The sequence below is a fragment of the Bos mutus genome, chromosome 8 (assembly GCF_027580195.1).
Source record: "Bos mutus isolate GX-2022 chromosome 8, NWIPB_WYAK_1.1, whole genome shotgun sequence".
Classification (NCBI taxonomy): Eukaryota; Metazoa; Chordata; class Mammalia; order Artiodactyla; family Bovidae; genus Bos; species Bos mutus.
The window spans coordinates 63,708,616-63,721,866 of NC_091624.1; the positions used below are offsets into that span (position 1 = coordinate 63,708,616).

The 13,251-nt window shown below is 39.2% G+C and overlaps 1 protein-coding gene across 1 annotated transcript in view; it reads right to left on the reverse strand.

Annotated features, from left to right (window-relative positions):
* Positions 1-7,989: 7,989 nt before the first annotated feature.
* The window catches only part of GDA (guanine deaminase), a 127,257-nt gene continuing 121,995 nt past the window's right edge, over positions 7,990-13,251 (reverse strand). The window contains exon 14 of the mRNA XM_005887843.2: positions 7,990-12,171. Within this exon, the coding sequence (XP_005887905.1) occupies positions 12,101-12,171 (71 nt within the window). The 3' untranslated portion in view covers positions 7,990-12,100. The remainder of the gene's footprint in view (positions 12,172-13,251) is intronic.

Below are 13,251 nucleotides of genomic sequence, written 5' to 3' on the forward strand. Positions count from 1 at the left end.
CCTGGCGTGCTGCGATTCATGGGGTCGCAAAGAGTCGGACACGACTGAGCGACTGAACTGACTGATCCATTCTCCCCCAGAGAGAGGTGGTCTTGATGATGAAAAGATGAAGAACAGTGAAATATAAAATACTGAGGATGCTTCATCTGGAGAAAAAAAGTGCTTCAGGGGGACATAGTAGATATCTTCAAAAATGTGAAGATTGTCACATGCAGGTGGAGTAGACTTGTTTTTATAAGGGTTAACAATTGAAAGGGTTAACGGGTAGGAAGCCCAGAGGTCTCCAAGCAGCAGGAGGAAATAAACTGCAAGAGGTAGACATTTTTTTCCCCTTGAAATTTTGTGTAGAGAAGAAGAAAAAAAAAGTCTGCATAGTTTATTTCCTCATACCACTGGGGGGCCTCTGGCCTTCCTATCTGTTAACCCTCTCACAATGGGATGGGGTAGGCCAAGCAGTTGCAAGGATTTCTCTGTTCAAGAAAGGATTTTCCAACTTGGAGGTCCAAGAATGGAAAGAGCTTTGAGATGTAGTCTTGAGCTCCCCATCACTCTCAGGGCTTACACAAAGTTGTATCTCCATGGTTGGAGATGTTAAAGAAGGGATTCAGGCTCCAGCTAGCTGGCCAAACAAGATGATCTTTAAAGTTTCCTTCCAAATCTGAGATTCTAAGACTTGACTCTTAATATCCTTCTTGGGACCATCCCAAGCACCATTCTCCATTTCTCAGACGATGATTTCATTTGACTATCTAACCCTGGTAGACGGGTTGATACCTTTAACTTAAGCCAGAACAAATTTTATGGTTTGAATCATGCATCTAAAATAGTTGATCAAACTCTAAGCAGTGTTGGTGAATTTTATTATGGTGAATGTGTAAAACAATTTGTACTGGATTCCTACTTCTAAGCCAGCTTTAGTATGCCCACAGAAATTCATTATTTTGCAGTATTTCCACAAGTAAGATTCCTTTCTGATAGACAAATCTTTGCCTTTTATCTTCCAAGTACCGAATTGATTCAACAAGCCATTTTGGATATCATATTTTTTCCTTATGAAATTGCCCTTATTAGGACAGTAACTAGATTACATTGATTTCTATCAAGAATATAATTTTATGTGTGGTCTATTATAGAGTCTGGGTTCAACCTAAGAGATTGTTTATTAATTTCCTTGTACAGTAAAAAATTCCAACTTCCTGATAGAAAAATAATACTCTAAATTTTCTTGTCTTGTTTTATTATTTTATTAAGATTATGAATTTATATTTTTCTGGATATCAAGATAAAATTAATTTAGCCTCTTTTTTCCTCTGCAACTTGACCCTTTTGGAGGGAGACCATGTTTCACAGAGCAAACTGTTCAAGTTTTGGCCACTAGGTGGTGCACTGGTTAAACATTTTCCCCATCTTCTTGGATCGCTTGCAGTCTCAACTTGTACTTGAAAAAGACCAATTTGTACCTTATACCCAGAGGCCAGTTTCATTCACTTTGAACTAATCGTATATATTCTTGCATTTTGGCAAGTTACTCAGTTTTTTTGGCTCTCTCCCATGTATACATGTTATTGAACATTTTGTTTGATTTTCTCCTGTTAATCTGTCTTGCAGTATGCTCAGTCTCTCAGTCTTGTCTGACTCTTTATGGACCCCGTGGACTGTAGCCCTCCAGGCCTCTCTGTCCCTGGGATTTTTCAGGCAATACTGGAGCAGGGTAGCATTTCCTACTCCAGAGGATCTTCCTGACCAAGGGATGGAACCCACGTCTCATGCGTCTCCTGCATTGGCAGACGAGTTCTTTAGCACTGTGCCACCTGTCTCGTGTCAATTTAATTGTTAGGCCAGCCAGAAGAACCTCGAAGACTAGAGGAAAGTTTATTCCTTCCTGACAAAGTGCACACTGTTTGCTATTGTTATTATCTCAATCTTAGTTTTACTTGTCACTTTTAAAAGAAGAGTAGTAGGAGAGGAAGTCAGGAAAACCTGTTCCTCCTCAGAGTGGGAAGTAATCTAGTTGCGGTGTCCCACCTCGGGAAAACTGGTGCTGTCCTATCAAAGACTGCAGAGTCCACTCCATAAGTCACTTGTTTGTTCCCTCCTCTTGTAAACCATGAGAGACATTCAGCTACTACTGGCATGTAACTGAGAAGCAGGCGGGAGGTGGCAGCTATTTAAGTGCAGAGGATTATTCATAGGTATTTAGTGGAAACATAAAGAATATTAAAAGGGTAATCAGATCAACTAATTGTGGTAACAGAAGCTTGTTTCACCTCAAAGGTGAAGACTTTTAATTCTTAACTTGTTGTCAGAAGGGTGTAAGGAACCCCTGACACCTCTCACCCTTCAACTCCCATAGTAGCCTTAAATAATGTTTGCCAGGATTACAACTGCCTGAGAAGGAATTTTAAAATTCCATTTTAATATGGCGGACAAGTCTTTATTCAAGAGTTGTGTGATTACCAAAAATAAGTAAATAAAGCCAAATAGGATTTAATAGAATAAATTTAAGGAATTTTATGGGACCCATGACAAGTACACATAGGCCCTTTGGGAGCCTCAGCTGAGGGTGAAAACAAGTTATCATGAGGCCAACATAGCTGCTCTCCTCTGGGGCCACACAGTCTCTTGTCTTCGCTTCTCTGCACAGGTCTGCCCTGTTCCACAGTACTTCTCTTTATAGACTGAATCTGCCTACTCATCTGGCTCACTGATGGCTTTACACAGCCACTCCCAAGTGGAAATATATACTCAGCCTCTGAAAATAATCTAGTATAAACCCACTTGGTTTATTTAGGTCTTGAATTATAATTCTAGGAGCTTCCCTTGTGGCTCAGCTGGTAGAGAATCCACGTGCAACGCGGGAGACCTGGGTTCGAGACCTGCAATTCTAGGGAGAGATCTTTGGATCTAGCTTGAATCAAATACAAATACTTGGCCAACTGTCTGTGATGGTGGGGAGGCAGAGTCACAGGAGAGCGTCCCGTGTGGAGGAAACGACCGTCACCTTTTGTGCGGGACAGTTCAGCAATGGCCGCCTGCTGGCAGGAGAACATGTCCAAGTTTTTCTTTCTTTTTTTAATTTTATTTTATTTTTAAACTTTACAAATTGTATTAGTTTTGCCAAATATCAAAATGAATCCACCACAGGTATACATGTGTTCCCCTTTCATAAGACTTTTGACTGCATAAAATTTAGAAATATTTAAATAGCAAAGAATATCTTAAGCAAAATAAGGGCTAAGAAAAGTTACAACAGGAACAAACAGTTGCAAAATGTCAACTCCCCTAAAATAACCAGAAAATTCAGGATTAAATTAATAAAAATATTAACTAAATTTAGCTGTGGGTGTTGTTATTTAGGTCTTTTGTGGGGTTTTTTTGGGGGGCGGTTGCACTGTATTTGAAACCAATGAAAACTTGATATAAATATTAAGTAACTTTTATAAACTAGTAAATCTCATAGAAGATAGAAATGATCTTTATTGTTTGAAATGTCTTCATCCAGTCATGTCAAACCTCTCTCAATTATGGTTTAATATAGTGGACTTTTTATTTCAATCAAAATAAAATACTTACACCTTCTGATTCTAGATGATATAAATAATAATTTTTATTTATCTAGAAATAAAACTGAAGTGAAAATAATGTATTCATAAGAATTATATTTAAACCATCTATATTTGGAAAATACTGTTTTAGGCAATAAGAACAAATACAGCATTAATTAAATAACAGCAGTTAAACTAAAAAGGTAAATCAAAAGTATTTTCTCAAAAAGACCTGGATTCAATCCCAGGGTTGGGAAGATCCCCTGGAGGAGGGCATGGCAACCCACTCCAGTTCTTGCCTGGAGAATCCCCATGGACAGAGGAGCCTGGCGGGCTACAGTCCATGGGATCACAAAGAGTCAGACATGACTGAGCAACCAAGCACAGCACAGCATGGTAGTTCTATTTCAGTTTTCTGAGGAACCTCCTTCTATAGAAAACTATAGTGGTTGCATCAACTTACATTTCCACCAACGGTGTAGGAGGATTCCGTTTTCTTTACACCCTCTCCATCATTTGTTATTTGTAGACTTTTTGATGATGGCCATTCTGACTGGTATGAGGTGATACATCATTGTAGTTTATATTTGCATTTCTCTAATAATTAGTGACGTTGAGCATCTTTGCATGCGCTTTTTGGTGATGTATATATCTTCTTTAGAGAAATATCTGCTTAGATCTTGTGCCCATTTTTTGACTGGGTTGTTTGTTTTTTTTTTTAATTGAGATACATGAGCTGTTTGTATATTTTGGAAATTAATCCCTGTCGGTCACATCATTTGCAAATATTTTCTCCCATCCAGTGGGTTGTCTTTTCATTTTGTTTATGTTTTCCTTTGCTGTGCAGAAGCTTTACAGTTTAATTAGTTTCTATTTTTTAATTATTTTTATTACCCTAGGAGATAGATTCAAAAAAGATAATGCTGCAATATTTATGTTAAAGAGTGTTTTGCCTATGTTTTCCTCTAAAAGTTTTATAGTATCCAGTCTTACATTTAGGTCTTTATTTCATTTTGAGCTTATTTTTGTGTCTGATGTTACAGAAGGTTCTAACTTCAATCTTTTACTTGTAGCTATCCAGTTTTCCCAGCAACACTTACTGAAGAGGCTGTCTTTTCTTCGTTCTGTATTTTTGCCTCCTTTGTCACTGATTAATTTACCATAGGGTGCACGGGTTTATTTCTGGTCTTTCCATCCTGTTCCATTGATTTCTGTTTTTGTGCCAGTACCATACTGTTTTCTTTTTTTTATTTATTTATTTGGCTGTCCTGGGTCTTAGTTGTGGCATGCGGAAGCTTCAGTCTTCACTGTGGCATACAGGTTCTTCAGTTGCAACATGTGGGATCTTTAGTTGGGGCATTTGAAGTCTTAGTTGCAGCATGTGGGATCTAGTTCCCTGAATAAGAATTGAATTTGAGCCCCCTGCATTGGAATGGAGTCTTAGCCACTGGACCATGAGGGAAGTCCCACCAAACTGTTTTTATTACTGTAGCTTTATAGCATAGTTTGAAGTCAGGGAGCCCAATTCCTTCAGCTCTGTTTTTCTGTGATTTCTTTCGTCAGCACCTTACAGTATTCAGAGGACAGGTCTTTTGATTCCTTAGGGAGATATATTCCTAAATACTCTTTTTGGTGCACTGGTAAATGAGATTTATTTCCTTCATTTCTCTTTCTGATCTTTTGTTGTTAGTATAGAGGAATGCAAAAGATTTCTGTGTATTAATTTTGTGTCCTGTAACTTTATTTGTCCTGTAACTGAATTCATTGATGAGCTCTAGTAGTTTTGTAATTTTCTTGTTTCTGAAAAGTGAAAGTTGCTCAGTTGTGTCTGACTCTCTGCAAGCCCATGAACTGTAGCCCTGCCATGCTCCTCTGTCCATGGGATTCTCCAGGCAAGAATACTGGAGTGGGTAGCCATTCCCTTCTCCAGGGGGTCTTTCTGACCCAGGGATTTAACCCAGGTCTTCCACATTGTAGATAGATTCTTTACCATCTGAGCCATTAGGGAAGTCCCAAGAACACTAGAGTGGGTAGCCATTCCCTTCTTGAGCTCTAGTAGTTTCATAATTTTCTTGTTTCTAGTTGTGGACTTTTCTTTTCTGCCTTTACCGTTTGCTGTGAAGCTGATTTGGTGGTGCTGAATTCTTTTAGCTTTTGCTTGTCTGTATAGATTTTGATTTCCCTGTCAAATCTGAACAAGAGCCTTGCTGGATAGAGTATCCTTGTGTGTAGGTTCTCCACTTTCATCATTTAAAAAATATCATGCCACTACCTTCTGGCCTGCAGAGTTTCTGCTGAAAAACCAGCTGATAACCATATGGGGTTTCCTTTGTATGTTATTTGTTGCTTTTCCTTTTTTGCTTTTAATATTTGCTCTTTATCCTTTTGTCAATTTGATTACTGTGTGTCTTGGCCTGTTCCTCCTTGGGTTAATCTTGTATGGGACTCTCTGTGCTCCTGGACTTAGGTGACTGTTTCCTTTTCCATGTTAGGGAATTTTTCAGCTATTATCTCTTCAAATATTTCCTCGGGTCCTTTCTCTCCCTCTTCTGCTTCTGGGACCCCTATAATGAAAATGTTGGTGTGTTTGATGTTGTCTCGGAGGTCCCTAAACTGTTTTCATTCCTTTTTTCTTTATTCTGTTCCACAGCAGTGACTTCCATTACTGTCTTCCAGCTTACTGATCCTTTCTTCTGCCTCATTTATTCCGCTATTGATTGCTTCAAGTGTATTTGTCATTTCAGTTATTGTGTTCAACTCTGGTTGTTCTTTATATTTTCTCTTTGTTAAAAAAAACTTCTTGTAACTTCTTGCTATGTGCTTCAGTTCTTTTTCCTGAGTTTTTGATTGTCTTTACAATCAAAAGTAAAGGGTTCTTTACCGTGAGCTCTTTCTCAGGTAGATCGCCTATTTGCACTTTACTTAGTTATTGTTTTAGGGTTTTATCTTGTTCCTTCATCTGAAACATATCCCTTTGCCTTCGCTTTTGTTTAAATTTCTATTTGTGCTTTCTGTGTACAGTAGCTTAGTTATGTTTCCTGACCTGGGAGAAGTGGCTTTCTGTGAGGGATGTCTTATGTGTCCCTCCCAGAAGTACAGTATCCTCTCATCACCCAAAGGCCAGGGATCAGGGTCTCAGGGTAGGTTCTGATGTGTTTGTGTACTCAGTTCTGCAGGCTGCAGGATCATAGTTTTCTTGCTTCTGGTATCTGCCCCTTAGTGGGTGAGGCTGGTCTAGAGGCTTGTGCAAGCTTCCTGGTGGGAGGGGCTGATGCCCACCCACTGGCAGGTGGAGCTCAATCTGGCCCTTTGATGGGCAGGGCCATGTCAAGGGGCATGTCTAGAGGTGACTGTGGGCTCAATAAGTCTTTAGGCAGCCTGTCTGCTGATGGGTCTATGTTTCTGCCCTGATAGCTCTTTGGCCTGAGGTGCTCCAGCCCTGGAGCCTACAGGTCATTGGGTGAGGGCAGGTTTTTGTGCTAATGATACAAGCAATATGTCTGCCTCCTGGAAGAGTAGGTGTACTCTCTTCAAGTAGGTGTACATTCACCAATATTTCCGCCACCAGGTTTTATGACCCCAGACAGATCCACAGTCACCCTCCTCCCAACTCCACAAGAGGCCTTCCAAGACCAGCAGATAAGTTTGGCTCAGGCTCAAGGAAGGAAGTCAGCTGCATTTGCTCTGCGTGCTGGTGTGCACGAGACCTTGTGTGTGCCCTCTAGAAGTGGAGCCCCTGTTTCCCACCATCCCCCACCCCTGTCCTGTGGAACTCCTACAATCAGGCCCCACTGGCCTTCAAAGCCAGATCTGTTGAGGGCTCCTCCATTCAATGCCAGGCCCCTAGACTGGGTAGCCTGATGTGGAACTCAGAGCTCTCAGCTCTGTGGGAGAATTTCTGTGATGTAATTAGTCTCTAGATTGTGGGTCACCCACCCAGGTAGTATGGGATTTAATTACATTGCAAAGTACACCCCTCCCATTGCCTCACGTGGTTTCATCTTTATGTCTTTGGATGTAGAGTATTTTTTGTGGTAGATTCCAGTCATATGAAATATCAACTATGCTTAAATCAAAGGCAATACTAATCTGAATCTAAAGGGATGAACATTATAGCTCAGCTTAATTTTTAAAAATCTATGTATGGTGACTATTATAGGATAGAAGATACATGTTGGCCCACAGCTAAATATCCTATTTTTTCTACAGTTTATGATATTTCTTTTTTTATTGAGATAGTATTGGTTTATAGTATTATATGTTTCATGTGTACAGCATTATATTTCTACCTCTGTATACAACATGCTTACCATAAAATTTTAGTTTCCATCCATCACCATACAGTTGACTCCTTTCAATCTCTTAAAATTCATGTTAAAAGGAGAAAAACATTGTAAAATGAATCTCACTTCTATCAGACAGAACTCACATCAACAGAAACATATAAACACAAAACCTCATTTATTTTTGTTTGAAGCAGAAAGAGATCACAGCACAGGAACAATAAACAAATCATATAAACATTGAGGGAAAATGTCCCCATGAATACATACATGTATATATTCTTAAGAGCAGCGATCAGAAGTTTAATACAATGTAAAGTAGTTTTCAATTTTAAGAAAGTGCTTTCTGACAGACTTTTGAGTAGGAAGTGAACAAGTAAATCAATACCATATATCATCTATGGTTCAAGTCACTTGAATCCTGTGGACTGTGGAAACCATCTTGGGATTTACATTTAGTGTCATGATTGGCCTGTTCAACTTTTGCATTTCACTCAGTTTGGACCAGATTTACAAATTAACCCCTCACCTCTGATCTCTCACACTCAGGACTGTAGGAGGGGAAGGAAGGAGGGGCTGAGAATGAAAACATGCAGGAGACAAATGCCAGGGTTTCTAACATTTGTCAGTTCATTTCTGCACTTCTTCCCATGCTTGAGAGACATTAAAGTGTCAGGGTCCAAAGTCATACCTACAGTGGCTAAATAGATCTGAAATTGCAAAGAAAAAAACCTCAAAAATTTACAGTCCACCAATTTGAAAATTACTTCAAGACACTGCCCATGACTCATTTTTTAGTCTACCTTTTAATAACTCAGAACACTTTTAAAAAGCAAACAAACAAGCAAACATGTGATTGTTTGCATCATCACCTCTGTCCAGTTGGCTACAGGAGCATCCAGCTCTGAATATCTTCCGTGAATAGCAAGCACAGGGTAGAATTGATACAACAGGCCTACTAGCTGGCTTTTAAAGCTTTCCATATACCTGGCTCTGAGGTGAAAAAATGAAAAACAGGAGGAGTCTGGAAGGGAATAAAGATTTAAAATTCTTTGCTGGATCTCACAGCCACTGTTTCCCTGCTCAGATCTCAGTGGTAGCTGCAGACAGGGATATTCAAGGCCACACCTCAGATCAACTAAGTATAAAAGGGGTATTTCCCATCAACTTCCTTCCTTGACCATGCAGAATCCTCACAGAAATAAAAAGATCCAATGGGGTTCAATGATCATAATATTAATTTAGAAAGACCTCCTTCCAGCATGAAGGAAGTTTATTCCAAGATATTCTCTTGGATTCTAAAACCTTCAGCAATTAAATCAGAAGAAGCTGAGCTAATAAATAAGGAGACAGAGTTTCCTTGGTCTCAGTTTATAATTACAAGGACAACCTCTTCTGTGCTAATCCTACGTTTTACTCTCTTTTGAAAATTAAATTTACATTGGCTAATTAGCCTGCTTTTGTGTTCTGGTTGCAAAAATATTTTTAAATGTATGATAGTCTCTACTATCGAATACATTTTTACCTGTTAAAGTATATTCTATTAAAAATCTCATGAAACCTGAGGCAAATAGTGCAGAGTAGGGTGAGGGGGCTGTGAAGATGTTTTAATCCTTCCTTTGCTGTCTGGGACCAAAATATTCAAAATAAAGTGACAAATAGAACTGACTTGGAATACTGCCTCTCTGCAATTCAAAAGTCAACCCACACTGAGCAAAGGCAACATTTCAAAGTGCAGAACATCTGGGCATGTGTATGTCTAATGCCTGCTGCTGCTCCTAAGTCACTTCAGTTGTGTCCGACTCTGTGCGACCCCATAGACGGCAGCCCACAAGGCTCCTCTGTCCCTGGGATTCTGCAGGCAAGAATACTGGAGTAGGTTGCCATTTCCTTCTCCAATGCATGAAAGTGAAAAGTGAAAGTGAAGTCTCTCAGTCGTTCCTGACTCTTAAGCAACCCCATGGACTGCAGCCCACCAGGCTCCTCCGTCCATGGGAGTTTCAGGCAAGAGTACTGGAGTGGATTACCACAAAAAGCATATGCAACATTCAGGAATACTGTACTTGGGGAAGTAAAACACATAAATGATGCAGGGAGCTCAAATTTTAACACATTCTATTTTTACTAGAAAAGAAATTCAGGTCCTAATATATTATCAGGGCTAAATTTAACATTTGGCAGGCTGGTTGTATATGGCCATTCTTCCTGCTTCTGATGCTACACTTACATTTACTGCACATGCGACCTAAATCTAAATGAAAACTAATGTTCAGCATCAAAATGTACATCCTTCGGGAAGGTAACGTGTACGATCTTTCCAAGGCTAAGAACAGCTTCTGCTGATTAGCGGATCTTGCACGTCATCCAAATTCCTTTGCCCACTCATGTGGGTTAGACACTAGGGTAACCAAGTTCCTTTGGCAGGGATTGAGGAGATAGAGCAGAACACACCTGCCAGCACTAGAGAGAAATGGAACGAGCTTTGCTGGGGCATCTGTGACATGGCTCTGTAGCGAGGGATTCTGGGAACACTGAGACTAAGACTGGAAACTGGGTTTTTACTGAGTTAACCTCACAACACGAACTCTATAAAACCAAAATTTGTTCTGTCTTTATGTGAAGTGTATGCACAAGTCTGGAAGTGTTTCCCAGGGGGTGAGAGGCCGGAGACTGAGCAAATGATTACTGAATTAGCATAACTGTATAAGAATAAAATTTATCATACCAGAGAAGAAATTTTCTTCTTCATTCTGTAGATATGGAGTTAGTGATATTACATATAGTTCTCTATTATGAGGTGATAATAAGGAGTCAGCTCTAAGCCCTAGGTATGAGCGTTATTATATATTAAGAAAATCTTTTTCTTGTTGGTTTATAGGGTTTGGAGTTAAATGAGAAAAATATAGCATCTAAATAACATTAAGTATAGCATTTAAATATAGCATTTAAATATCAATATTTCTTAGTGATTTTATCATAAAGTCATAATTTGTTTTTAATTCTAGGTTATAGGAAAGCACACTATATTAGGAAGCATAAAAACACTATTTGTTTACTGTTTCTAGATGTCTAGTACAGATTAAGTCCTATTAATATAAACATTAGTGGGGCATCTAAATATTTTTCATCATCCTAGAATTCTAATGTCTTGAAAATTATTAGGAATTAAAAAGGCAAGGTAAAATTGAAAATAGAGTAATTTCAATATGCAGGGTTTAAAGATTTTTAATAATATTTATCAAATAGGATTTTTCCTTCATTTTAAAGTTCTAACAGATTGACATGAGTATGAAAGTCCAATGACTATTCCAATGACTGTGGAATAGTTCTTTGGGAGGACAGGTCATCACAATGAAACCCTTCTTTTTAGTACTGACACCTTCTGGATGCCCAGAACTTGCCCCAATTTATGAAGACACCAATCTACACAACAGTGCAGTATGGAATTTGTTTCTCTTCTGATAAAACTGAAGCAATAATAGCATCACACAGTTATACTCTAAGGTATTTTAAAGTACACAAAAGTACAGCTATTTATGCTATGTAGTTACGTGAATAATATTCCCAAGAGACATTAAATCTTTAATAACCAACTTCTGTCAAACACTTAAGCACAGAACTATATTAAGACAGCATGTGGCATTCAATATCTGACATTTCATCCCGTAAGAAGGCAAAGCACAACAATAACATGTCTCTGAAAAGCAAATGCCATTAAGTGCAAATTTCTAGAACACAAGGTCAATCTAGAAACACATTTTAAAATTCAACAGATTCACTTTTTAAATTAGTATGCTCAGTATATAATTTTCAAACACAATCCGAAGTGATTTTCCAATGTTTTCCATAGTCTTAACTTTTTCTCCCTTGTAAAAATATACTCACTGGTTCATTTTCTGTTTTCCAATTTTCACATCTACTAGCTGAAACTAACCTTATAGGAATATCCTTTTTTCTCCACATTTCCAAATGTGAAATAGATTTTATTTAAATCCCATAATAAGAACACCACCAGTAATAACATTCCCTTATGTTTGAGCTTTAAACTAAACCTTAAACAGTTCTAAAAGGAGAAATTTTTAATCCTCCCAGCCAGAGCTGAGAATTAGCACAACTTCCTTCAAAAGATTTGTCAAGTGAATACTGTAACTAGACACAGAGGGAGATAGTCCCCCCAAGAACAAGGTACTGTTTTTTGACTCCTAACTCCACGTGGGCATGAGAAGGTACAGAACTGCGTTACCCCAGGAAGACTTGTAGACACCGAGGGCCTTACACTGAGCTCGAAAAGGGAACCACCTGCTTTCCGCCCACATACACCTCCTCAATATTTCGGTCATCTCCTGAAAGAAACATCAAGGAATCATTGTTTATAACCTGAACAGGGAGATATTATCAATAGAAAATGCAGCATCTAATCTGAGGATTAGAGCCTGAAATACATGCCTAAAACAGAATTCACGTAAAGTTGAATAGACCCTCCATCACTGTCCTTTTAGCTAGAATAAGTGTTTTCCATTTCCAGCCCCAGTTGTAAAAGAAATACTTATCTTTACGTCCCAAAATAATACTCAGCATGGTGAGATGAAGGGCTTCAAGAAATTGAACTTCACAAGAAATACCACGTGTCTCTTCCACTCCAAATTCACTCAGAACTCAGAGGTCACCCAATGGAGTGAGAGGAAGAATAGAATCTTCTATACTATTTACTTCTCTGTCTCTCTCAGTGAATAGAATTGAATGTGAGTATGGTAAAAACAAACAACAACAACAAAAAAAACTGGCTTCCCTGGTGGCTCAGTGGCAAAGAATCCACCTGCCATTGCAATGGGTTTGATCCCTGGGTTGGGAAGATCCCCTGGAGAAGGAAATGGCAACACTCCAGTATTCTTGTCTGGGAAATCCCATGGACAGAGGAGCCTGGTGGCCTACATTCCATGGGGTCACAAAAACGCTGGACACGACTTAGCAACTAAACAACATACTAAAAAAGCACGCATGGAAAGACTCCACCACATACTTATCACAATGTGGTGGGGCAGACCGAAGGGTCAGAACAAGTGTAGGAGGAAGTATAGGATGATCTCGTCTTGCCTGCCATTCCTCAAGTTTAGGTTTTAATACTATGTTCTCAAAGAGCATGTTCATTTCAAATAGTGCCTTTAAATATTATACCATAAATGGGCTCAGTGCTGCTGCTGCTACTGCTGCTAAGTCACTTCAGTCGTGTCTGACTCTGTGCGACCCCATAGACGGCAGCCCACCAGGTTCCCCCGCCCCTGGGATTCTCCAGGCAAGAACACTGGAGTGGGTTGCCATTTCCTTCTCCAATGCATGAAAGTGAAAAGTGAAAATGAAGTCGCTCAGTCATGTCAGACTTTTGTGACCCCATAGACGGCAGCCTACCAGGCTCCTCCGCCCAT